This window comes from Phoenix dactylifera, chromosome 1 (genome assembly GCF_009389715.1).
Source record: "Phoenix dactylifera cultivar Barhee BC4 chromosome 1, palm_55x_up_171113_PBpolish2nd_filt_p, whole genome shotgun sequence".
Classification (NCBI taxonomy): domain Eukaryota; kingdom Viridiplantae; phylum Streptophyta; class Magnoliopsida; order Arecales; family Arecaceae; genus Phoenix; species Phoenix dactylifera.
This window is the reverse complement of record NC_052392.1, coordinates 21,565,688-21,589,858: the sequence shown is the minus strand read 5'-3', so window position 1 is coordinate 21,589,858 and position 24,171 is coordinate 21,565,688. Positions and strand designations below refer to the sequence as shown.

Sequence of the window (24,171 nt, the reverse complement as noted above, 5' to 3'; positions counted from 1 at the left end):
TTTAATAAATTCAAATCATAAAATTGCAAATCCTACAGATCTACTAATAATAAATTTAAAACAAAAGTTAGAGGAAATAGCCTGATTGAAGACAGATCGAAGCGCGTAAATGTTGTCCCAAAGAAGTGTTTGCTCCCACATACGGATTTTCCGACAATCCTCCTCAGAGATACGACGATCCTAAACTTTTTCTTCGGTACGTCTCGGAAGAAGCCAAATCGAATCCGATCGAACTTTTAGATCCAGCGAAGAACGAAATAAAGATAATAAAATAAACAGAATAGAATTGCAAAAATAAAAATCAGAAGTGGCTAAGAGGAAGAACTTTTCTTCAGAATTTTTCTGGTATTTTTCTCTAATTTTGTATTCCGAAAGAGATAAAATTAAGGGGTATTTATAAGGATGTTTAGAGGGGCTTTTTGGTCTTTTTGCAGACGCATCCGTACCTTCCGCAGACGTGCCCGCGGTGATTTCGCGAACGCCCCAACGGGCGTTTCGCGAAATTCAAACACGCACGCGGCCGAATCTCAAGCCGCGTGCGCATTTAAATTTTTCCAACAGGTCTCGGCCGCGTGCGCATTTAAATTTTTCCAACAGGTCTCCACTACAATTACTCAACCTACATCCTTGTTGGATTGGTTTGCACCATTAGTGTATCTGTCTTCTTTTTTGATACTTGATAGGAGGTCAACACCCTTCTAGTGGTATTCAACCTACTAGCTATGTGTGTTGGTCCGGTGCCATGTACTTTGGTCTACTGATCGAATACAACTTCGACATGCTAACTGAGTACGACTTGCTGCTTTAGTTTGAAAAGTTTAGATGGCAAGAGAAAGAGGCGTTGATTGTACAAATGTGCCACTAATATGAAGATCTTGAGATTGTGAGAATATTAAATTGTTTAATATGTTGTTTTCCTCCTTCTCCTCCCTTCCATGTATCATACTTGTATTGCTATTCACAAAATAGTTTGATACATGGAGGGTTGGTTTATTAGCATCCCCCTTCATAGTCATTTATTAATAGAGTTCAAATCTTTTTCGGTGCATATTTTGCATGTAGAGCGCGATGCATGCATAGATCACTGCCACATCATCCATCTTAGAAACGAAAAAGCTCTTGGTCATTTTGGAGACTCTGACCATCACGTTGGGATGCAAAACATGTAGGTAGTTGCAAACATGCATGGCAGGGATATTGTGCAACTGTCGTCCATTTCTGATACGAGGGATATGGTGGCGATGCATGCATATGACTCTCTATCCACCTCTCGTATTCCTTCCATGCCATATTAGCTAAAGATTAAGGCATCCGTAGTTTCAAGCAGCCTCGAAAATAACGTGTTTTCGTTGTCCTAAACTCATAAAAACGAGCTTCGCATGCAGAATTCTCCTCCATTTTACCTTGTTGTCCATATTTGCGCTGGTTGGACATGAAGGCCCCAAGTTGGTTTTGGTCGCCCCACTCGACGCGCAAGGGCGTCACTTCCGGACCGAGTCACCTAAAATTGCAAGGAAACACGATTTTTTCACGCGCGCTCAACCTCGGAAAGAGTTCCGTCCCTTTCGCTTGCCGGCCTATATCACTACATATATGTAATGTAACGGGCCCCGTGTCCCAACCACGGCGCATCCTTTCGGAATTCGGAACCCTCGCCCGAGAAACCACAGCCTCCAATCCCCCTCGCGTTCTCCTTCTCATCTCCCCCTCTTCTCCTCCACCAACACCCCGATTCCCCTCGCCGCCCCCGCGGTGGATCGATCCGGAGAGGCCTGCAGAAGGATTCTGGCCGAGATTGCAGCCGCTGGATGGGAGGAGCGGCATAGGGACGATCGGGAGGAGGCGGCGGCCGCGGCGAGCCAAGGGATCGGCCCCGAGGAGGACTGTAAGGCCGAGTCGAGGTGGAGACCATCATGTCTGCCCTAGTCTGCGGCAAGAGGTCTTCTTCTGTCTTCGAGGAGCTCCTCCATACCCCTCCCCCCGCCTCCAAGAGGGTCCGCTGCTCCGCCGGCGCCTCCTCTCCCACCGCCTCCCTACTCTCCCCGCCCCGGCCCTCCTCCGCCTCCAGCTCCCCGGCGTTCCATCGGAGCGACGACGACGACAATAACAACAGCCGCCTTAGCGGTAATATTAATACGGCCCATCTCGCCCACCTGCGGTCTCTCTTCCCTGACATGGACCCACAGGTTCGAAGCCCCTTATCTCCTTCTTTTTTATCTTTCTTCTGGTTTCTTTTCTCTGAAAACGATCGCTTCTGTAGCTGGTGCGTTCTAGATTTTTGATTCATGCGAAAAAGGAAATCGTTAATGATGAGAATGATTTGGTGCTGATAAGCTCAGCCTGCACTCTAGTTCTACTGTGCTTGATTCGTGAAATGATCATGCATACAAGGATGTATTTACTGATTATGTAAATCATTTATTTAATTGTTTTTCTTGGAAAAGTCTTCTTGAGGCATTATGTTTGTGCTGCCATGGGCTCATGCGCCGTTTCTATTTGCTGACTGGTTTGGTTGGTTTACTTGATTTCGTTTTCTGAGCTGGTGCGTGCTGTTTGCTGCTGAAAAAAATGAAACCAAGGGTACAAATTGAAAGAAGTATACTTGCATTGTGATGTCTGCTTTTATATCAGCTGATTCAAAAGGAAGAAACGAAAAAAGAATTTATACCCTTTCCAAGGGATTTGATGTCTTTTATCATCCGTTATGATGGTTGCTTGGTTTATTTTGTTTGGTTGCTTTCATATTTTCAAGTGGCACTTGCTGATTGCTGGTGAATAAATTACATTTAATAATTTACATTTTAGATAGTAAAAAAAGAATAATTACGAGGTGTCATTTGGGTGAGTACATTAGAGAAAGAAATTTGTATTATATTGCAACTTGATTAGAGAAGGGCCAATTTGACTGAAGCTTTCGAGAGCCTCCCTACAGATCTTTTGCATGCAACTTTCCTTCCTCCAGCAGTTCCTTATGATTCGGGCAGCAGTTCCTTATGATTCGGAATAGAGACTCTTTCATCCCATACCCTTATAATAATGGTAGAGTAAGGGCTCAAGGTACCTTCCATGAATGGGACGTTCTAATTTTGATAGATATTGAATGCTTCAAGGCATATTATTTCTGGTCTGTTTTCTGCTGTATAGATGGAACATTTGTTTTCTATTCCTTTTCCCCATCTACTTTTAGTTTAAAGAACACTGGCAATCTTTTCACAGAAATGATGGAAGAAGTATCCATTCCAAATGCTTGAGAAACACCTCCCAAGGTTTGAACATGGACTGTCCTCCCAATGGAAGAAGGGTGCATCTGCCAGGCTATAGCCTTCTTTTCTTATCTGTTTTTTCAGTTTATATGAACTTCTCATGATTACTGTCCTGAGAAAGGGAAGATGTACTTTGACTGTTGGAAGCTATAGAACGTTTGATTGGTGATGGGAAAATGACTTCTTTTTTCCAATTCTTCATTATTTCAGTTTCCTTTTAAAGTAGCTGTTTTTGTCGTTAAGTCAAAGAACATTAATGGCAGGTTAGCAAAACACTACCACCTGTTTAGCGGATATATTACGCGTGTACTTTTGCATGGGATTCGTGGCATCCTTCTATAAACAATTGTCGGCGAAACCCTGTTCTCTCTCTCTCTTCCCCCCCCCCCCTCCCCCTCCCCCTCCCTCCCCAAAAGCAGGTGATCCTATAGTGCTTGGCTTCCCCAACAAGTCTATACGATGATTTGAGCATATTGGAGCTCCTCTTTTTTCCTTTATATGCTATTGATTTTGATCCTATGGTTGTTCCTCTCCGAGACATGCAGCTGCAAATTTGATAGAGGGCCCCAAAGGACCAACCTACCGCTTACATAGTAGACCAGCTATAGAATTAGCTCGGTTTTCAAACAGCCATATTGCATGTTCTAGCTGTCTTGTTTGGGAAAATGTTCAAGCGTGAAATCCAGGTCTGTTGTGAATTCAGTCGATTTTCATTTATACGGTGTTTAGTTCTGTGAAGTTCCATCTAAAATACATCCTGCTGCTTATGACAAATTCTTTTTCATTTTTCATAAGTTAACCATTAATTTTGGTATCTTACAGCTACTATGTGTGATTCCGTTGCACATAGTCTTTGCCTATTTTAGCTAGCTTTTCCTCCTGATGACTTTAAATGCTTGTTAACGTGAATCAGATGAAATTTCCTTCTGATTCTACAGACAAGTCATAAAATTAGATTGATGGCTTATGATGTCTATCTTTAGCTAATAAATGGCAACAAAATTATTGCAGTTTCTTGAAAGGGCACTTGAGGCATCTGGAAATGATCTGGATTCTGCTATAAAGAGTTTAAACGATCTCTGTCTGGAGTCAGCAGATATCAACTTAGGTTCTGTTGTGAGCAAACCTGAAAATGGAGTTGAAACAAATGTTCATATTTCATCTGAAGGTATGCATGCGTTCAAATTCCCAGGCTCTCATGTGACATAGCTTTTATTGGCCAATTAATATATATATATAATTTATGTCTTTTTTCCTTATTATGCACCCCATTACTCTTGTATTTTCTTCATGTATCTCAATCTTGATTTTCAGGACTTTTGCCTTTAGGTATCTGAAATATAGTCTTACTTTGCATTTTGTTTAAAATAGTGCAATATCATAGTTGCTTGAAAATTGTTCTGAGTATACCTTTTCTACTTTTTTACCAGACATTTTTTCGGTGACTTATCACTTTGTAGGAATGATACTGATAGAACTTAAACATGTGTAATTTGGGGGTTCATTTATTTATGTATTTTGTTTTTTATATGGACCTTGTGCTCTGCAAGGAATAAAAGCTATCAAATTGTCAAATATTGTCGTACGGTTTTTTGCTTCAATTTTGATCTTAGACTCAATTTCTACTAGGAACTTTAGCTGTGAATTGGAGCCCAAACTTCAACTAGATCGACTTCCTTCCAAACATTTTCTCAGTTCTAATTCTGAATCTAATCTTGAAAATCATTTCAAAATTTCTATTTCTTTCATAATTTTTACGCTAACCTTTCTGACTTATTATTGGAACAACTTCTTGGTTGAGGTACAGAACTAAGAATTACCCTTTTTGTGTTTTTTTTTTATGATTGGATTTTATTAACCGATTTTGTGGATTATAAATTGAATAATATTAATTTACGAATGAACAAAATCAAGATCATTCCTCAGCATGTTAGCATGGTAACCTACCCTCCTTAGAGTTGAAGTTTGTAAATTTACTTTCTTCAGATAGATAGGAAGGGTGTTTCAGCTGAGATTCATTGTGGTTCTAATTTTCTATATGCTTGTTAACCTCAGGCAGGTTAGGGCTGAGAACCACCACTTGGAATGTTAATCCTAGTCATGGCCCTAATCATGACCACAATTCTTGTTAAAACCTTCATCCTAAGCTTTATCCATGTAGATCGCTATCAAAATCTGAATGTTAAACATCCACTTTAAGATTAGATCCAAATCATCTCATAGGAGACAAGATCCAATTGGAAGCATAAATTGTTACTCTGGTCCTGAATTGTACTTTACAATATTTAACTTGGTGCCAAGATCACCTTGATTTGAATCTGTCGTTCTTTGCCTTCAAATGCCAAGCGAGGGGGAGATGTCTCACAAACAGATCATGTAAGAAAAGCCATCTATGCTGTGAATGGAAGATGTGATAGCTCTTCTAATATGCAGGCCATAGTTCTTGGGAAGATATGCATTGGATTCATTGGAGGTTGGCAATCAAATTATGTATTTTAGAGTACCAAGGACTTAGTTGATAAAGGGGACAAGAATACAGCTTTCATCACAAATGATGGATGCCAAAACCTCATCTAAGAAGATGATGGAGTGCTGCCATGCTGTTTGTAATTTTGTTAGTTAAGGATCAGGGTCATGAAGTTGGTGTTGCTCTGTATGGAAAGAGAAACCTTTGTCTTAATATTCCTTCTGAATTATATGCAGATCTTCTTAGTTTGCTCCATTTCTTTGATCATTTACACAAGATCTGAATTTAGCAACCTTAAGAATCTATTGTGCATATTTGCGTAGTTACGCTTCTATTGCTCTTGAGGCAACATTATGTCTTACTTTTGTCTTGTTACATGTTAGAATGTGTGATTTTATTCCCTTGGTGATCTTGAGTCCAATCATGTATAATCAGTTTCAAGGCTACAAAATTACAGTCCTTCTATGGCTGGGTTTAAATGTGTTAAAACCTCAACTTGGTTGCCCATTTTTGCCCTGTTCTAGCTATCGATGAAATAGAGCTGCTTTCTCATGATATTTTTAGCTTAAATTACTATATTCTTTTAGTAAATCTACAGGATCTGTCCATCATCTTTAATGTGTCTGGCTTCCTTTTCATTTCTTGTTCAACAAGGCTCTAAGTTAGCTAAGATATTTGGATTTTAAACTATAAAATTACTTAACTATTTCTCAACCTTTTGCTGAAAGGAAAATATTGAGCAAGTATCTTTATTGTGTACTTTAATGTTTATAGAACTCTCCTCTAGTGAAAGGAATGCTGCCATCTTCACGATCAAGTTTTGTTAGTCGAAAACAACATGTTTATTTTATTTGTTTTAGTGGTGGTCTTGTGAATTTTATTAAAACAAAGTAGAAATATGCAAGGTTCACCATACTAGTGCATACCGCCCTGTATCAAGCCTAGCATACTATACTAATACCGAACCCAGACTCGGTACAGGGTCTACTAAGTCTCGGTATGCTAAACAGACCCTGTATTGGGTGTGGTAAATACTTTACCAGAATGGTATTGCTGTGGGGTCCGATACCAACAATGATGAATCTTGGAACATGATTCTATGTAAAGCAGGTTTATGAAAAAGAGTGCGAGACCTGGTTTATTGAAAAGAGTGTGAGACCCTTTGTACATTAAACTGTTTTTTCCATTTTTGAATTTTATGATGCGTACTTTTCCCAAAACAGGTCCTGTGAGAGGAACAAACTCATATTTTGTAAATTTCATTTATTTTAGGCTTTGTATAATCATATCCTAATAAAAGTTGACAACAAGACCATTCCTTCGCTTTTTTAAAGCTAACATTACTTATCAGGAAAAGATTTTGGTATATATAGAGACATTCTTTGAGAATACTAGAAATTTTGAAGCAACTTCATTTTTGAAATGATATAATAAATCTAGATTGTATCAATATTCAGAATAAGAGCCCAAGTCCCAATTTCTTTGTCGTTGTTGTTGTTGTTTTTCCACTTACAGTGCATTCTCTAGCATGAATAAATATTTGCATCTTTACCAATCCTCTCCTCCTGTGAGAACCTATGCGGCGTATATTTTAATTCTATATTGGTTGTGTGCTGGAAAGATCTTGGATATTTACATAGAACTAAAGAGTCTAAATAATACCTTCTAGCTAGCCTTTTTGGGTGAGATTCTAGGTGATTACAAATAGTATCAAAGCGGATCCAACCCATGGCTTATGTAGATTAGGGGTCACTACAGCACGAGCCTATTTGGAGCTAACCATAGGTCGATCATGGTATTTATGATTGAATTTGATCAAATTTGTGATTGAATTTGGATCCTTCGCTTGGCAAGGATGCAAAAGCTTAAGTGGGTGGAGTATGTGAGAACATGTTCGAGCATATGTTTAACCCCACATCACTTGTGTGCGGAGAAGGTCTTGGGTACTTATACAGGATCAGAGAACCCAAATAACACCTTATAGTTAGCCTCTTTGGGTGAGGTTGTAGGTCGTTACACCTCCTATAAATAGATGCTGCAACAGTCTATCCACATAACTAACAATGTAGTTGAATTAGATAGTAATCCAGCTAATATCGTGTTTTCAGTTTTGGAGAATTCATCAGCTCAATTTCCATTACCAAAAGAAAGATAAGCTCAACAAATACTCCATCATCTGATCTTTGCCATAGTAAAGTACCTTAATCTATTAAATATCCCTAGTGATAAATGACACAAATGTCCTTTTTTGATGTCCTTTATAATATTTTGTCCATCAAAATTTTACTAAAGTGTCATGCCCATTGAAGTTGGTTGAAATACTCATCCAGGATGACACATATTATAGTTTCAAGCCCATTCTCTTATTCAGCATAACTCAGAGCTTTTAGAGAGTTTAGATTCTGGGGGCACCTTGATATTCTAAATGCCTCTCAAATTCTAGAGATTATAACTTTGGTCAAATGGAGGTGTTAGAAAATATGCAGACTCAGCAGCAGATCTAACATTTTAATTCCATTAGAGTCACCAACACCTAAGAATGTTATCTTCTTTCGGATTGGTGGCATACGCGAAATTATTGGCCTGGATAGAGGTCCAAAGACCAGGTCAGACTTTTGTGGACATGGTTTCGCAGAAATTTTGGCATAATCCTGGTCTTTTTCACCAATCAGTTCCCATATTGGAGGTAAGATTCGTTTCTTTTTACTTGTGTCATCGAAGCCTGTTGACTGATTGATGCCCATTGCACATTATAGACCCAAGATCCTTTTCTCAGCCAATGGGGCTCCTAGCTAATTTGGGGCAAGCTAGAATTTTTATCCTCTTTTCAATGGATAAATCTCGTATCAGCTTTCTCTAAATTATCAAGCATCAATCAGGGCACCTAAGTAGCTCTCAAACAATAAATCAGTGGTGACTGGAGAAACAAACTTTTGAAGGGAAAGCCTCTTAGCTAAATTTAACATGTTCTGTCTCTAACCAGTATGGTTCCTGTAGAGAGTATCAATAAGGAGATTAAAGTCTTTGAGCTTTGAGTGTTACAACAATAGGTTCCCTAAATGGTGCCTACATTAGCTGGGACAGTACACTATGCACTCAATAATCGTTTCCCTAAAAGCTGCCTATGCAAGAGATAGTTGATTGGGTTTTTTTGGCTGCATTAAGAGATTGTTCCCCTCATCCTGCATACTCTTCGAGAGTCCTTAAGTTTCAAAAAGTGCTGTAGAAAAGCTTGGAGAAAATTATAAAATCATTAGCAGAAGCCACCAAAAAACTGCCTTTTAAGCACTAGTAGATTCCGCCTCCATAAGGGTGCCCTGTCCCTCAATATTTGCATGGCAAGTTAACTTTCAAAGTAGAAGTAGAGAAGAAAAAAAGGTATTATCATAACTATTCTTCAATAATCTTCTTAACCAAAAGCATAATTAATAATGCAGACTGAATTTAAAGAAACCTGAATGTAATCAATCAATCAATCAATCAATGTATTCCACTTATTTATTAACCTAGCCATTCCCAATATTTCTACAAAAGAAAACAAAATCTGATAGGAATAAAGTGCAATAGGGATTGCATTAAGGAAAACCTTGTTAATCCTGTTTCGAGGCAAGTAGATGAGCAGTCAAGTGATGTGGAAGATGTTGAAGGCTTCATAGGGGGATAAAAGTGGAAGGTCAACAAAACCAAATGATGGAGGAGGAATGCACAAGTCAAAGCATGGAATGCCGTACCGGCCCGTACCGGCCGGTACGGGCCGGTACGTACCGGTCCGGTCCTAGACCGGTACCGGAACGGATAAAAAACCGGTATATCCCGGTTTTTTATCCGAACCGGCCGGTACGGGTGCGTACCGGCCGGTTCGGGCCCGTACCGGCCGGTACCGGCCTCGTACCGGTGCGAACCGGCCGGTTCGCACCGGTACGATTTTTTTTTTTTTTTTTAGAACCACAGCGCCGCGCGCTGTGGTTTTTGAAACCACCGCATACCGGCCGGTACGGTACCGGTACCGGCCGGTACGGACCGGACCGGTACCGTACCGGTCCGGCCGGCCACCGGTACGCCGACCGGTACCGGTACGGCGGACCTTGGGTCAAAGAGTCATTAGCTACTGTCTTCTTTCATGAGCTTAGTGACAACATTTCGAAAATCTCAAGTATGTTTTATAAAGTGTATCAACTATCAGGTTTCTACCTGATGTCTATAAATAGGTCCCCATCTAAAATTTATATAAAGAAAACTTAGTTGGAGTTTTAGTTTTCTCTTTGTTTGGTCTTTTCTGAATTCACATGACTTTGATATAGAAACTTGTCTTTGTTAAAGCATTGTTGGAGTATTGTCAGCCTCTTTTAATTGCAATAGCATCAATATTTGATTTGGTTAATTATATTTGAGCCTATTCGCTTGATAGAAATGTGCACCAATTGTGTAGCAGGTAAGGATCGACATGTCAAACCTCATTTGGTTTGTTCAGCAATAAGAGACTTCAATATGGTTATCATTGTTGTATAGATGTGCAAATTATGCAGATTATGCAGATTTTAAGGATATCTAGAAAATTTCATGTCCTGATATATTTGGGTGATTATATGATGCTTGTGGTTTTCATGAAACAAAAGCAAACAATACCAGGGAAGGCTTTAGGTCCTTCCTTTTTGGCTTTTGACTTTGCCCTGTAGTGTGGTCTGCTACTTTTTTCTTACCTAGTGGTGCTAATGCCTTAGAGTTTTGATTATTTACCCTTTTTTGAAAAATAGCAGATATTAGGAGAACAAGACCAGATACAATCTGGAAAACTTAATGAAATGCATATGCACAGCAGAAAAAAGAAGAGAATTTAGATGCTCAGTGGATGTAGAAGGATATGTTAAATGTCAAATATGTACTAAGGTCCTGCTATTGTTGCTGATGTGCATTCGTGAATTTTAAGTTCACTTCTTGTTCTTGGATCTAGGAGGTGGTTCTATTGGTTTTAAGTGAGAACCTCTTTCTTTTTGTTGCTGTATTTGTATCTTTTGTTGTCTATTGTCGTTCTTCATGTTCTTTGTTTTCACACTGGGTAGCAGTGTCTATTTTCTAAATCACCTTTCAAAGGAGATTTGATGTGTATCGATATCTATCCTGTGTATCTTTCCTTGAGTGGGATTTGTACTATTTCTCAATAAAGGTATAAAGAAAAATGATGCTGGAATGTATCTGCAAAATGATGGCAGCAGAAAAGGAGCACAGACTCATCTTCTCCTTTTCTGTTTTTTTTCCCTGGTTATTTTAAGCATTGGGAGGTCCAGCTTTTACCAATGAAGGTGGAGGCTATGGTGGAGTACTTTGTTTAGGAGAAAAGATTCATTCATTGCTTATTATAGGAGCTTACTATGGAGTTTTGGAATTTGAACTTTACTAGTAAGATCTTTCTGTTCATGTTCTTTTAAGTGGTGTGTTTTACAAATTATGCCAGCTGTATTTGCGGGACGCAAGATCAATAATAGATGGTTGAGTTTTGGGTTTGGAGCTTTAATAGTATGATCTTTACTCACGATTAAAGAGCATCTAAGTAACAGGCTAATCATGAGAAAGAAATTAGTGACATTTTTGGTGCTGGCCAACCATTATGGTATTTCTTATTATGGGTGGCTTACCTGGGCTTGACATCTTGTTTTGTTAGGTTGATAAACATCTAAATGCCCTAGCATGGTTGACTATTTAACTGTTTATGCTTGAATTTTTAGTTGTAAGAAGGCAAAATAAAATAAATTGCTGGACATTCCAATTTTAGTGCACTTAGTAGTATAAAGCCAGCATGTTCCTTTTTTCATTTATTTATTTATTTATTTGGCATTTCTAAAACTTGTGATTGTGGAAATGATAGTTTCATGCAGAAACTTACATGTTTGTTTTAAACATTTGGAATCTCTGGTTTGTTTTATGATTTTTTAAAACATTTTTTTTTTAAAGTAAAGTTATCTGAAATAGTTATATCTGGAAATTCATGCATGATCGCATATTCTTATGTTCTTTCTTACATTCATTAATTAAACACTATGATAGGTTGTCAAAAACTCAATAGTCGATGTGTTTAACTTATTTATTAGTACATTCAAGGTTATGTGCTTGTATTTTTTTGTTGAAGCTTTTTGGGAGGTCTATGTTTTCTCTGCATTGTTACATATGAACTAATCTTATCTTCTTGCACTGTATATGCTGTTGTAAACCTTTTCCTTTCCATAACATTGCTATAGAGGGAAAAAACTGTCAAAGTCTAATTTCACATATTGTTTCATTGAATAAATCTGTGATATTTTAAGTTTAGATAGATTTTTGGTGCGTGTTCATCAATGACAACTTCTGAAAGAGGATAATACCATATTTGTTTCTTGATACCATGCTATATCAGTAGATTATCCTCGAAGGTCATGTTATGGGTCCTTTTTGTTATCGCTCTTTGCTGGGCATATTTGGAATATGATTACATTGAAATTGCAAATATGCTCGTCAGTCACTGTGCTACCAAGCCAAGACCCCCAATGAATAGGAGATATATTCATCTTACATGGACTTGAGAAACTTTGCAGGTATCATGAACAATAGTGGTGCAGATGGGGATGCTGAAAATGCCCATGGTGCAGAAAGTCTTCCAACTAATGGCTCTGAATGGGTTGAACTGCTTGTGAGAGAAATGATGAATGCCACTGACATGGATGATGCAAGGGCTCGCACCTCCAGAGTCCTGGAAGTTCTCGAGAAGTCCATTATCAGCCGTGCTGCGGGTGCTGAAGCAATGCAGAGGTTTCACAAGGTACTTTTATGCTTCTTTACAGAGATTGCAGGCAGGACATTCTTGATTTTTTTTTTCCGCTCTAGTTGACATCTCTCTTCTTTTAGCTGTTCAAAATATCTATTTACCAAACCAGAGGAACTCTTAAATAGTCAAATATCAGTTTTGCTTCCGAAAACTTCTTTTACGTGAAATAGGAAAACATGATGCTGAAGGAGCAAGTTGAAGTCCTGCTTAGAGAGAGTGCTATTCTGAAGCGAGCTGTGGCGATTCAGCACGAGCGTCAGAAAGAGCACGATGAGAGAAGCCAAGAGGTGCAGCACCTGAAACAGCTGGTGTCCCAGTGTCAAGAGCAGTTGAGAACACTAGAGGTAAGCAAGTTTGCCTTTCATGCGGGCATGCTTCTTTTGCCTAGAGAAGGCCCTTCGGGCAAAACTCATCGATGACTCGTCGCATGGCAGGTCAATAACTACGCACTTACAATGCATCTCAGACAGGCTCAGCAAAGCAGCTCTATTCCAGGACGCTTCCATCCTGATGTCTTTTGAATGGACGAGCTGCCTGCCCTTTTCCTGAGGATTTACAGCTTATTGTAGGTCTGCTTAATGTTCTGCCAAAAATCTCGTGCTGATACTGCCTACCGTGCCTTCTTATATAGTTTTACAGTCACTGCCTTTTGTGCAAGGATCCTGTTATATGGACATATATGTGACTAATATAACAAGTACACAGATGCTTAATTAATAATAAGTTGGATTACACCTCCCTAATTCCTTTTTGATCAGGTCAATAATTTTCTGATTGCTCACATGCATTATGATTGCTAACTGCCGGATTATTTTATGCATCACAAGGCCTTATTATTATTATTAGATTAGGAGGGTTTAATTCCTGTTTTTTCCTCTCCTATATACATCCCATTTGTTTAGGGGCTGATTCCAACCGGAATCAAAACCCTGCCCCCCCAACCCGCTCGCATGGGGTGATACCATCCTAGCTCTTCAAAAAGGTTCCTACGTCTAACCTTCAGTTTAATGGTTTCAGTCACTTCTTTTAGAAAACTTGACATGTCGGAACATCATCTTCTGAATATATACTTTAATAACATTGATACTCGATTTACGTATCTTTAAGCCACCATAAAATGAAAAAGGAAAAAGTAACAGTAGATAGAATTTGGACCACCCAATAGGTCAGTGTGCCGACACTCGCCCTATTTTCAAGCCACACACGTTTATAGGCGTGGTTGGGGGATTTCCCACTCCTCACTGGTTCCAGTTTCCTCACAGCATCAGCTTTCACGGATTACTTCAAATAGTTGCTCACATGATCCCCCTCCCCCTCTTTTCCTACAGCAAAGAGTCTCTGAGTCCTGGTTCAGGGCGGACGACGGTTTCACCAACTACGCGCTTTGCTGCAACCTCCCAAAAGCTGAGATGTTATTTGAAGGCGTCAACTCCCAGGACAAGCACCAGAAAATAGGAAGGATATCGGTTTCAGTTTCTCACGTACTTAGCTCTAAAAGAGTGAAGTGATAAAAGACAACTGGGGATAATACTTGAATGCACCAGTAATTTTGGTCGAAGCTCTCGTTTCGGTCTACATTTAGCATACAGTTCGATTTCTAAGCAAGTAATAAATTTTTTTTCCACATATATAGAGATTGGTTCATTCGGAATGGCTCGAGCGCGATATATTCTACCAACGTACTGACATTTATATGCAAATTACCTTTTTAGCAATTTAGTAGGTGCATGGGATTATACTGCATGGTCCTCCGTTTGATCGTTTCAAAAGGTTAACGCGGTCATGTCAAACACACTAGCCTTGATCCTCATCTTGTGGACCTCGTCATCTCCCTCCCTCCCCTATATATAAGAGAGATCTGTTACCCTCCTACTTCACAAGATAACCAAAAGAGTTGGTAACTCTGCATTGGTTGCCTTTGCTTTGCTCTAGTCTTTTCCTTGGAAGAAAACATGGTCTCTGTTTTAGCCTGTGCTTTCCTGGTCCTAACCCTAGCTAGCAAACCCAATGCCTTGACCAAAGATTGTTTTGGCAGTGGTGGCAACGGCGACCATGGTACTATTGGATCGCTCCAATTTCATGGGTACCAAAGTAGCTGCCCACAGGCGGAAGAGATCATATTTTCAGGGGTACAACAAGCAGTGGCGAATGACCCGAGAATGGCTGCTTCCCTCCTCCGACTTCACTTCCATGACTGTTTTGTTAATGTAAGTGACTGCACGTCGTCATGCTTCCACGGACGTAGTGTAACTAAAGGATAAGTTTAATTAATGATGCAAACTTGTGCTTTACTAAAGATTGATTTGGTGACTTAATGATATATATCAAGGGCTGCGATGCTTCGGTGCTTCTGGATGATACAGCAACTTTTATAGGAGAGAAGACGGCTGGGCCCAACTTGAATTCCCTGAGGGGCTTCGACGTGGTCGATGGGATCAAGTCTGAGCTTGAGCTAGCATGTCCTCAGACAGTATCTTGTGCTGATATCCTCGCCATTGCAGCTCGAGACTCTGTCGTGCTGGTAAGTGCGTACATTATTTGCTGGCGACTTGAAAACTATGAGGAATTCAGCGATATCACCAAATAAAATTGTTAGAAACTCAACCATTAAGAAAATTAAACGTCCTCTTTTGAGTACCATTTTTGTTTATCTTGTATATAGTCAGCATTATCCATTTAGTTCCTGCATTGGAGAAAATCTCTCTTGTTTAGGCAACATTATCCATTTAGTTCTTTTACCGGAGAAGATCACTCTTGTTTGCTCCTACCTATAGGTATCAACAAAGCTCATTTTTAACAACCCAAGACCTCACTCAAAATGACTAACTGAAGGATATTTTTTTTGGCTCCGCGAATAACCGATGTGGGACTAAATATACGCCCGCACAAGTCCTTACATATTCTCTCTATTTAAGCTCTGACTTTCTTATCGAGCTAAGGGTTTAAATTCATTCAAATCTAATCAGAAGTATCTCGCAGTATTTTCTAGTCCTCATAAGTTATAGGCTGAGTTTGCTTTGATATCATTTGTAATAATCCAGAATTTCATCCAAAATAGCTAGCAAAAAAATATTATTTAAATTTTTTAATTCTATATAAGTATCTAAAATCTATCTAACAAATAATTAATATAAAACTAAATATACATCGTTACATATGGTCACACTTTCACCTTTAAGTTTGTATTTGCTCACCCTAGCTTCTTTCTTTCTTCCACCCAAAACTTTGCTGCATATGAATTAAACTATTATTAGTATGCTAACATCACACACGGCGTGGACCAGTCAGGTGGGCCCACGTGGGAGGTGGAGGTGGGAAGGAAGGACGGTTTGACCGCCAGCCGTTCGGCCGCCAACGCCAGCATCCCGGCCCCGACCTCCGACGTCGCCACCCTCGTCCAAAAGTTCCAAAACCTCGGCCTCTCTCCCAAAGACATGGCCGCACTCTCCGGTACACGGCCAAAAAAAAAAAAAAAAATTCCCCCGTCTCTCACCTCTTAAAAAAAAATTGCATGCTCCGGATCTAATGCAAGCCCCCGCAGGTGCGCACACCATCGGCAAGGCCCGCTGCTCGTCCTTCAGCTCCCGCCTCGGCGGAGGCGGCGGCAGCTCCGGCAATGTCGACCGAGAATTCCTCCAATCGCTGCAGCAATTGTGCTCGGACTCCAATGGGACGTTGGCCCACCTCGACTTGGCCACGCCCGCCACCTTCGACAACCAGTACTACATCAACTTGCTCTCGGGCGAAGGGCTCCTGCCGTCGGACCAGGTGCTGGTGAACGGAGCTGGTGAGGTCGTCAGCCTCGTCCAGGCCTATGCTATGGACCTCCTGCTCTTCTTCGAGGACTTCAAAGCGTCCATGGTCAGGATGGGGAGGTTGGCGCCGCCGGCAGGGAGCGGCGGCGAGGTCCGGATGAGTTGCAGGGCGATTAACTGAGTTTACCGTGAGGATGCGAACTATGGTATCTGGACCTGAGTCTGTCTGAGTGTTGTTTGGCTGTTTGTGTTTGGCGTCTTCAGCTTTCGAGAGTGCGTTTGGTATGTACTTTGGCAGTAGCCAGTTGATCTTGGCGAGAATAACATGCTGTCTTTTCTTATTCTAATTCCGCGCTTAGAAAGTTTATTGCTGGATACTGGTTGAGTGGCATGTGACGTGTAAGTGGGCTCAATTAGGTGAAGTTAATGCGTATCCCATGGATGTGGGGGAAAAAAATTTAATTAGAAACGTCAAACAGCAACTGGGTTGAGGATAAGGTGGATGACTGGGAGCAAGGCAATATTAATAGTTCCGATTCCTCGCTTGGTAGATGATTTTTTTTCTCTCGAATACCTCAAATTATGGTGAGAGGTGAGATTCGGTCCCAAGTTGTTTAAATCGACTGCTGGTAACTATAGATTTTATTGCGACAATTACAATTGGGTCCTAAGACCATGGTTTATTAGCCACCCCTTTCTTGTGATAAGGAGGTCTAAATACACTTCTTGTGTAGGCTTTTCTTTCCTCCTCGTAGCAAAGGCTATTAGGCATAGAATGAGCAAGAAAGGAAAAAAAAATACAAGGAAAAACAATACATGATATATATGGGGAAGACATTTAGGAAGTTTTTTAATATCGAACCTATTTCAAATAATGTTAATTGTTGAGATTGCAAAGTTCAATACCAGAATGACACTGAATTATTGTTATATTCAAAAAAAAATAAAAAAAAATGCCCACTTGGATCATGTTCAAGTTAATAGCATGGGGTAAATAGTAGCTGGTTTGATGTCAGCCAGCTGATATGCACTGCGGATTTTTGACGTATTTGTGGGAAATGGGTGGACAAGACTTACAGGAGAAGGCAGCTGAAGGCAACCAACAGATCTTCTCGACTTTACCTGCTTCCGGGCAGGAACTTTATCTTATTTATTTGTTTCTACAAACCCCTTTCGAGAAGGAGAGGTCAAAGGACTTAAAAAGAGAACGAAATATATTATATATATACATAAAAGGCTGCCAAGAGGGACGTCACTGGTGCAGGGAAGGGGAAAGCCCTTCTCTTCGGGCCAACGCCGCGTGAATGCAATCCTGCCATCCTGGCCCGATCCGATCCAAACTAGAAATTTGGGAAAAGAAAGCGAAAAGTGCTGTTTCCAATAGGGACTAGAAATACCTAAGTTTCCACATCACTATTGATGAGGAGCGAAATGAATCTTTCAGCCCACAACAAAGAGGGCACCTAATTTCGGCCACGATCGGACATATTCTCGATCCGGCCCAGAATCAGCCCGATCTCAGACTCCACCGAAAGCTCTTTCAACCTCGGATATTTGCTGACGCGCCCTCCTCATTCGCCGACGCATCCCGGCCAAGCTCAGGGCGCCCTCCTCATTCGCCGACAAGCCCCAGCCAAGCTCGGGGCACCTTCCTTATTTGCCGACACGTCCGACGAAGCTCGAGCGCTCTCTCCAGTAATACGCTCCGACCCTTGAGCTCGGGGCGCTCAACCGAGCACACCTCGGAGCTCGGGATGCTAGGCTGACCTTAGCACCCGCCTAGCCGACCTTGCCAAATGCGTGACGTGACCTCTCGACGAGCTCGGCCTCACCAACGGCCGCACCCATGTGCGTGCCCAAGGACGGACTCCACCGTGCGCCACAAGTAAGCTCAGGCTGCACGCCATTCCCACTCATGATGAGAAAGGGTCATACCCTACTACGACTGTTAACGTCTCGCTATTCTCAAGGATGGACTCCACCGTGCGCCACAAGCAAGCTCAAGCTACGCACCACTCCCTCTCATGATGGAAACGGGCCATACCTCCACCACCTAAGTACTCTTATCAGAACTATAAAGAACCCCAACAGGTAACGCTTAAGGGACTTTTGGCTGGACCTACAAAGCTCCATACTAACTTGAGCGTCGGAGGGCCCTCACCGGACACACTGGTGAGGCTTTGTGCAGGTACACTGTCGGTCGCACGAGGTGGCTCTCCTCGATTTTCTCCACACTCCGGCAACTCCCCCAACTCCTCCGGCATGGTCACCCTTGGGCTAGATTTGAACCACAACATTTCTGGCACTAGAGGAAGGACCTGAGTCATGACCATGAGGTTAAGGAGTCACGGAGCTTCGAACGCATCGAGTGGCTAGGCGCCAGTGCCCGGCCACTCCCTTCAAAGTCCACCCCCTGCAGTGCCCGCACCAGCAGACCAAATCTCTCAGGTCCAGCCATAGCAGTTTTATCTGCTCGCTTAGCAAGTCCAAACTCTTATTGCGGTTGTTTAAAGCCTTCAGCCGGCAGGAACCTCATTTTTTGCTGAGCTCGATAGGAAGGTCAAGAAAGTGGGGCGACAAGTCCATATGCTCCGGGGTCAAGTTGCGGAGCACCACAAGGGGCCCCGCCAATCGAGGAGTAGATCTCCTAGAGGTCTAGTAAGTACGCCTCTCTCAGCTTTGTGGAGTATACTTCCTTCACGTCCTCTCGAATAGAGATCCTCATGGAAATCGAGGGTCGCAGCTACCTCCGACCTCCACCAAAAATGCGACCGGGTCGCGGAAGTACTTGGACAGGTACTACCGCTTCCACAAAGACCACGGCTATGATACGAAGGACCGCTACCAACTCCATGATAACATTGAAGTAATTATCTGGCAAGGCCTACTAAGTCGGTTTGTCCGTGACCAAGCTGACAGAATGGAGCTCGACGGATAGAGCCCGGAGCCACCCAACGGGCCTGACGACAGTTGCCCCGGTGCAGGCACCGTCAATACTGCCCCTCCACATCCTACGCTAGCAGCCCTTTTTTTTTTTTTTGACTTCGGGGGGGGGGGGGGGGGGTGCACCCCTGTTAGTTCGGGTCCGATGAGAGGAAGAGAGAAATAAAAGTAGAGTTTCCATTGATTTTCTTCCCGCTGAAGTGTTTCCATTGTTTGTGTTATAAAAAAACAGTGTTTCCATTGTTTCGTTGGCACGGCAATCATGGGCACCGCACACATGGGTTTTTCTGTTAATCTACTCCAGCTGCCCTGTTTTTTTTTTTTTGTACTCTCAGTCTTTGCAGCTGCCCTGAAACACTTTGTGTTTGCTCTTCCTCTTCATTCTTTCTTTTGATCAATAGAACTGGGTGGCTTTTCAAACTCCCCTTCCATCAAAAAACATGAAAAAAGAAAAGAAAAGAAAAGACGCGAAATCCACTGAAAACTTCCGCTGGTGGGTGCTGACAACCTCAACCCAGGAAAATACAACAAAATCCCAGTCCCAGAACAAAACAGAATGCACAGAAGAGAAAGAACCCTGCTACAAATCGAAATCGGCAATCTAGAGGTCTGTCGGATAAGAAGTCTTAGTCACCACCAAATCACAAAATCTCCTGGCTAAGCCTGTTCCTGGCCTCAAACATGTATACATGGCCTCATTTCTGATAAATGTTTGATCTTGGCCTTTTGGAAGAGGTAAAGTTAATAAACACTTACCTCTCTCTGCATGCATGTTAGCTTGATTTGAGAATTTCGAAGGAACTGCATGTTGATTCAGCAAGAAGAAATGCAAACAAATTTATCTTTAATTTCCAGTATAAGCTTTCACAAATGTTTCAACAACCTTCTCCCTTTTGTTCCACCTATAACTTCGATCAATCATGAAATTAATATAATCACAACTTGCAACTTGCTAACAATTCATATATCACGCAACTCCTCCACACCCCACCTCGTCGCGCCACTCAAGGAAGATTAGCGCTGCAGCGTAATGTGCTAATGCACCAGCGACCACAAACACATGGAATATCTGGTGGCTCTGGCCAGCAAGATCGAAATGGCCCGGTTTCCAGCGCTCAGGCACCCTGCTGACGTAGAAGATGGTTCCTATGATGTATGACGACGCCATGGCCAACTCATAAGCCAGTGTGATGTTCCGCCGAGGCTCGCCCCAGTTCACGATAGCAGCATGCACACCAGGCACAATGCCGAAGAAGCCCATAGCCAAGAAGAGCAGTGCACGGTAGGAACGAAACTTTCCGGTCGATAACTGCGGCGAGAGAAGGGTGAAGACCGTGACAAAGCCCATGGCGGTGATGGCAGTGAGGTAGGTGAGCTGCCAGTGGGGATCGCACTGGAAGATGTAGTAAATGGGGGGGAAGAAGGAGGCGGCGATCATGACAGCGATGCCGACGTAGTCGAGGCGGGCGAGGAAGAGGGTAAGGCGGTGAGAATGGCAGCAGAAGAGGTGGCAGCAGCTGCTTACGAGGAGGCAAAACATAGAGCCACCAAGGAAGACGAAGAAGGGCCACCTCGCGGTAGGAGGCTGCATGGAGGAGGGGGCAGCAGAGATGTTGGGGGATATGGTTGCCTTCAGCTTGACGGATGCTGCTGCTCCCTGCCAAGGACATCCATGGATTATTAGGTCATCTGTGCATGAACAAGGATGTATGCTAAGTTTCAACCATGGAGACTTTAGATGGTTTTGGATTTTCTGATCTTCTTGGTACTTTTTCGTTGTTTTTTTATGGGTAAGCCATGATGGCTAGAAATATGCTCATGGACACAGAGGTTCCAAAGACTTAAAATCTAGCTCAATGGATGGACACAGCAATCAAAACTACGTAATCTTAGTGCTTTGGATGTGGTGATTTGTGAACTGAAATAGATCTTTTGCTTGCTCAGCATAATGATTACAGTATTTTATATTTCCTCTAGTGAGATGAAGTGTTCACGAACATTTTGCTGATTAATTGTTCTCCAAATATTCCTAAACTCTCAGGTTATTCGAGAACTTAATTAGACAATCTATATATTTAATGAATTGTGAAAACCTATTGATGAATTATTGATGAAATAAGCACAAACAAAATTTGGACATTGTTGGTTTTGTTTGTTGCTGCAGTTGCCTTGCGCATGTTTTCCGCAAAAAAAAACTATATTCAAAAGGAAGAAAAAAGTTATATCAATTCCAGATTAATATAATCATGATGCAAAATCTTTCCAGAATTTGCGAGAAGCTCCAAACCTGCTGTGGGTTGGGAACCTTTTAGACTCTAAATTATTCATTGGTTGGGCACTTTCGTTTCCCTCATATTTCTTTCAATGTAAAGTTAAAAGACAAAGAAATGACTTACACTGAAGAGATTGCTGGAGATGTTTTCCACTGCAGTCGTTGTAATAGACCTGCACCAACGTATACAAACACAATACATTACACTCGAGTATAGAACACTCCACAGAGAAAAAATATCACAATTAAAAAGATAAAAAAAGATAGGGAACAGGATTAAGTAATGAATTTAGCGTCAACAGAAACAGAAGCAGGTCGTTTTAATATACATAGCCCTTCAATTTTTTGATAATTATAAACATATCTTTTGTCACTAGCCCTAAAGAAAAGGCAGCCCTAATTCTCTTTCTTTTGAGCAATACCTAGGATTTGAACCTTAGACCTCCTCCGAGTGCAACCCTGATATTCTTGTTGAATTAAAAATACGGAATAATCCTTGGATTCCTCTCCAACAGATTTTTTTCAAAAACTGTTTCCTTTAAATTCTCATGTATTACATTTTCCAACTTAATCCACAACATCAAATCAACCATGAGCTGGTCCATATTTTTGAAGATGAACAAAAGGCATATTGATTACCTTCCCTTTAGCAACAGATTTCATTTAAGAAAAATTGATGAAAGTCAATGTCAAGAATTTAATTTGCAAATAGTCCAATTATTCACTAGGGATGTGCATGTACTTATCAAAGAGAAAGGTACTTAATATGATATCCGAACTTTATGCAAAAATCCTTGCCTTTTCCCGATATATATATATATATATATATATATAAAGAAGGACAAATCAAAGAATACTAAACTTGCAGATCTAATTAAGCATTATATCACAAGCACGTCCACAATTATTATTAATTTGTCAATTGATAAGAAGAAAAAAGAAAACTAACCAAGGAAGATGGCCAAGGAGATCAGCCACCTGGGGCATATGATGTCTCAGATGCTGCAGCGTCAAGCCCAAGAACAGAAAGAACCCGAGTAGATGCCTAAACCAACACAAAATCCACAAGTAGTCCAGTTAAAACCATCTCTACGGAGACTCATCGAAAGCAAAGTTAAAAACATCAAATACCAAGAGGAGGGCCATGAAGCTCTTACGTCCAGACGTTAAGGGTCTCATTGTGCCAAGAAAAGAGGCTGAGGAGGGCGTTAACTATAGGCCACTCCGCCCTGTAGTAGCCCAGTATGTACTCGTTCTCCTTCATATACTCTGGCAGCTCCTCGTAGCTCACCAACCCATACTTGTTCCTCTTCTGCTTCTGCTTTCTTTTCTTCTTCCTCTCCGGTGCCCTTTCCTTCATGCTTAACCGCTGGACCTCAGGCTCCCCCTCCATGGCTCTATTCCTTCCTCCACTCCTCCCTATCCTTCTCCTCCAATGGTGGGAGTACTAATAACGCTGTGGCATGTGCGATTCTTTATGTGGGACAAGGACGAGAGACGGAGAGGCCTTTTCTTCACGAGTTTAGAGGGGATGCCTGGGGTGGTTGCAGTTTGGTCCTTTTAGGTCATTTAAGTGCAGCTACCAACTACCCCTTCCCACCTGTTTCATTTATTGTGGGATGGACGGACTAATTTTTGACCGGATTTCTCGGTTTCACCTCTCAGTCGCCGGGTCCGCACTCGCTTGCAGGCCGGAGTAAAGCAAGACGTAGACGGCAAAGAAGTTGGAATGGCACCCAGAGAAACACCCTTCTACTGGTGGTTGAAACTGTAGAGAGGGGCCGGACTTCAGAATAATTGCTGCCGAGAGCTGCCACTTGTTTGATACCTCGATGCCTAAGATGAAGCTGCGAGCGGTTTGAGAGAGGTTGTGCTATGTTCGACATACCTGGCGTAGGAAAGAGATCTTGATGGAGAGCCACTCTGCGACGGTCATTGGATGGATCCAGCAGGTGTTCGGAAGGTCGGAAATGAGAGATATTCGAACTATGATTTCTGATGGGTTGGTGCTTTAGGAGAAGCACGTATTTAGAGAGGCCAACGGGGCTGCAGATTGAATGGCCTCTTTTGTTGCCAACCATTCGGAGGACCACCTCTGGATGTAGGAGGTGTAGTTGCTCCGTGCACTCCGTGATGTACTGTTTTTTGATTTTCTTAGCTGTATCTGTATATGACAGAGAAGCTTTATTTTCGATCACAAAATTTCATTGCATCTGATTGCTACAGGGGAAGGACCTACGCAAAATCTGGATTTTTTTTCTTCCCATATCGGGTCTCTTCGTGCTATGCCATTTTCTTTTGGATCCCATTAGCACTTTAATTAGATAGCATCGTGGTCGGAAGTGGATGCAAATTTAGACAGATACCAGCTTTTTTTTGCTGCCATGATAAACAACCGGATAATGGATTGTTCAAGTAAATATAAAATTTATGAATACAAATATTCTTGTCGATCAAAAAAAGTGCTGTCTTGAGGATTTGATATAACCAAATGAATGCTGCTATGTTTATCTAATAATCTCCCTTGAATTGGTATAAACCCCGTGTTTTGGAGCTTTTTGCCATATTTGTTTGCTATTACATATAATGGCAGTTGATGATGGGAATTATAACAAATATTATGCTATTTCGAAAATGATCCTGTTCTAGAGGGGTCCTATAGGATATATCAAAAC

The 24,171-nt window shown here is 41.5% G+C and overlaps 3 protein-coding genes across 3 annotated transcripts; 2 read left to right on the top strand and 1 right to left on the bottom strand.

Moving 5' to 3' along the window:
* The first annotated feature begins 1,611 nt into the window (after positions 1–1,611).
* LOC103711481 lies at positions 1,612–13,269 on the top strand. Its single transcript, XM_008797626.2, has 5 exons — positions 1,612–2,186; positions 4,275–4,431; positions 12,297–12,520; positions 12,697–12,870; positions 12,961–13,269. Exons 1-5 carry the CDS (start codon positions 1,914–1,916, stop codon positions 13,045–13,047), a joined length of 915 nt encoding a protein of 304 aa, XP_008795848.1. The 5' UTR covers positions 1,612–1,913; the 3' UTR covers positions 13,048–13,269.
* Positions 13,270–14,573: 1,304 nt separating this feature from the next.
* Positions 14,574–16,616, top strand: LOC103711512 (peroxidase 40). The gene is made up of 4 exons (XM_008797681.4): positions 14,574–14,733; positions 14,856–15,047; positions 15,811–15,976; positions 16,068–16,616. The coding sequence occupies exons 1-4, from the start codon at positions 14,686–14,688 to the stop codon at positions 16,460–16,462; spliced, it is 801 nt and encodes a 266-aa protein (XP_008795903.2). The 5' UTR covers positions 14,574–14,685; the 3' UTR covers positions 16,463–16,616.
* A 3,062-nt stretch (positions 16,617–19,678) lies between these two features.
* LOC103711480 (heptahelical transmembrane protein ADIPOR1) lies at positions 19,679–23,022 on the bottom strand. The gene is made up of 4 exons (XM_008797625.4): positions 22,654–23,022; positions 22,446–22,541; positions 21,621–21,669; positions 19,679–20,881 (listed from the first exon to the last, which is right to left on the bottom strand). The coding sequence occupies exons 1-4, from the start codon at positions 22,887–22,889 to the stop codon at positions 20,192–20,194; spliced, it is 1,071 nt and encodes a 356-aa protein (XP_008795847.1). The 5' UTR covers positions 22,890–23,022; the 3' UTR covers positions 19,679–20,191.
* Between the last annotated feature and the right edge of the window lie 1,149 nt (positions 23,023–24,171).

Coding starts and splice junctions, on each gene's coding strand:
- LOC103711512 (XM_008797681.4), top strand. CDS start 14,686: ATGGCTGCTTCCCTCCTCCGACTTCACTTCCATGACTGTTTTGTTAAT. Junction 15,048..15,810: donor CTCGAGACTCTGTCGTGCTG/GTAAGTGCGTAC, acceptor GGCGTGGACCAG/TCAGGTGGGCCCACGTGGGA. Junction 15,977..16,067: donor AGACATGGCCGCACTCTCCG/GTACACGGCCAA, acceptor AAGCCCCCGCAG/GTGCGCACACCATCGGCAAG.
- LOC103711480 (XM_008797625.4), bottom strand. CDS start 22,889: ATGGAGGGGGAGCCTGAGGTCCAGCGGTTAAGCATGAAGGAAAGGGCA. Junction 22,542..22,653: donor GAGACCCTTAACGTCTGGAC/GTAAGAGCTTCA, acceptor GTGTTGGTTTAG/GCATCTACTCGGGTTCTTTC. Junction 21,670..22,445: donor CTCCTTGGCCATCTTCCTTG/GTTAGTTTTCTT, acceptor ACGTTGGTGCAG/GTCTATTACAACGACTGCAG.
- LOC103711481 (XM_008797626.2), top strand. CDS start 1,914: ATGTCTGCCCTAGTCTGCGGCAAGAGGTCTTCTTCTGTCTTCGAGGAG. Junction 12,521..12,696: donor CAATGCAGAGGTTTCACAAG/GTACTTTTATGC, acceptor TACGTGAAATAG/GAAAACATGATGCTGAAGGA. Junction 12,871..12,960: donor AGCAGTTGAGAACACTAGAG/GTAAGCAAGTTT, acceptor GTCGCATGGCAG/GTCAATAACTACGCACTTAC.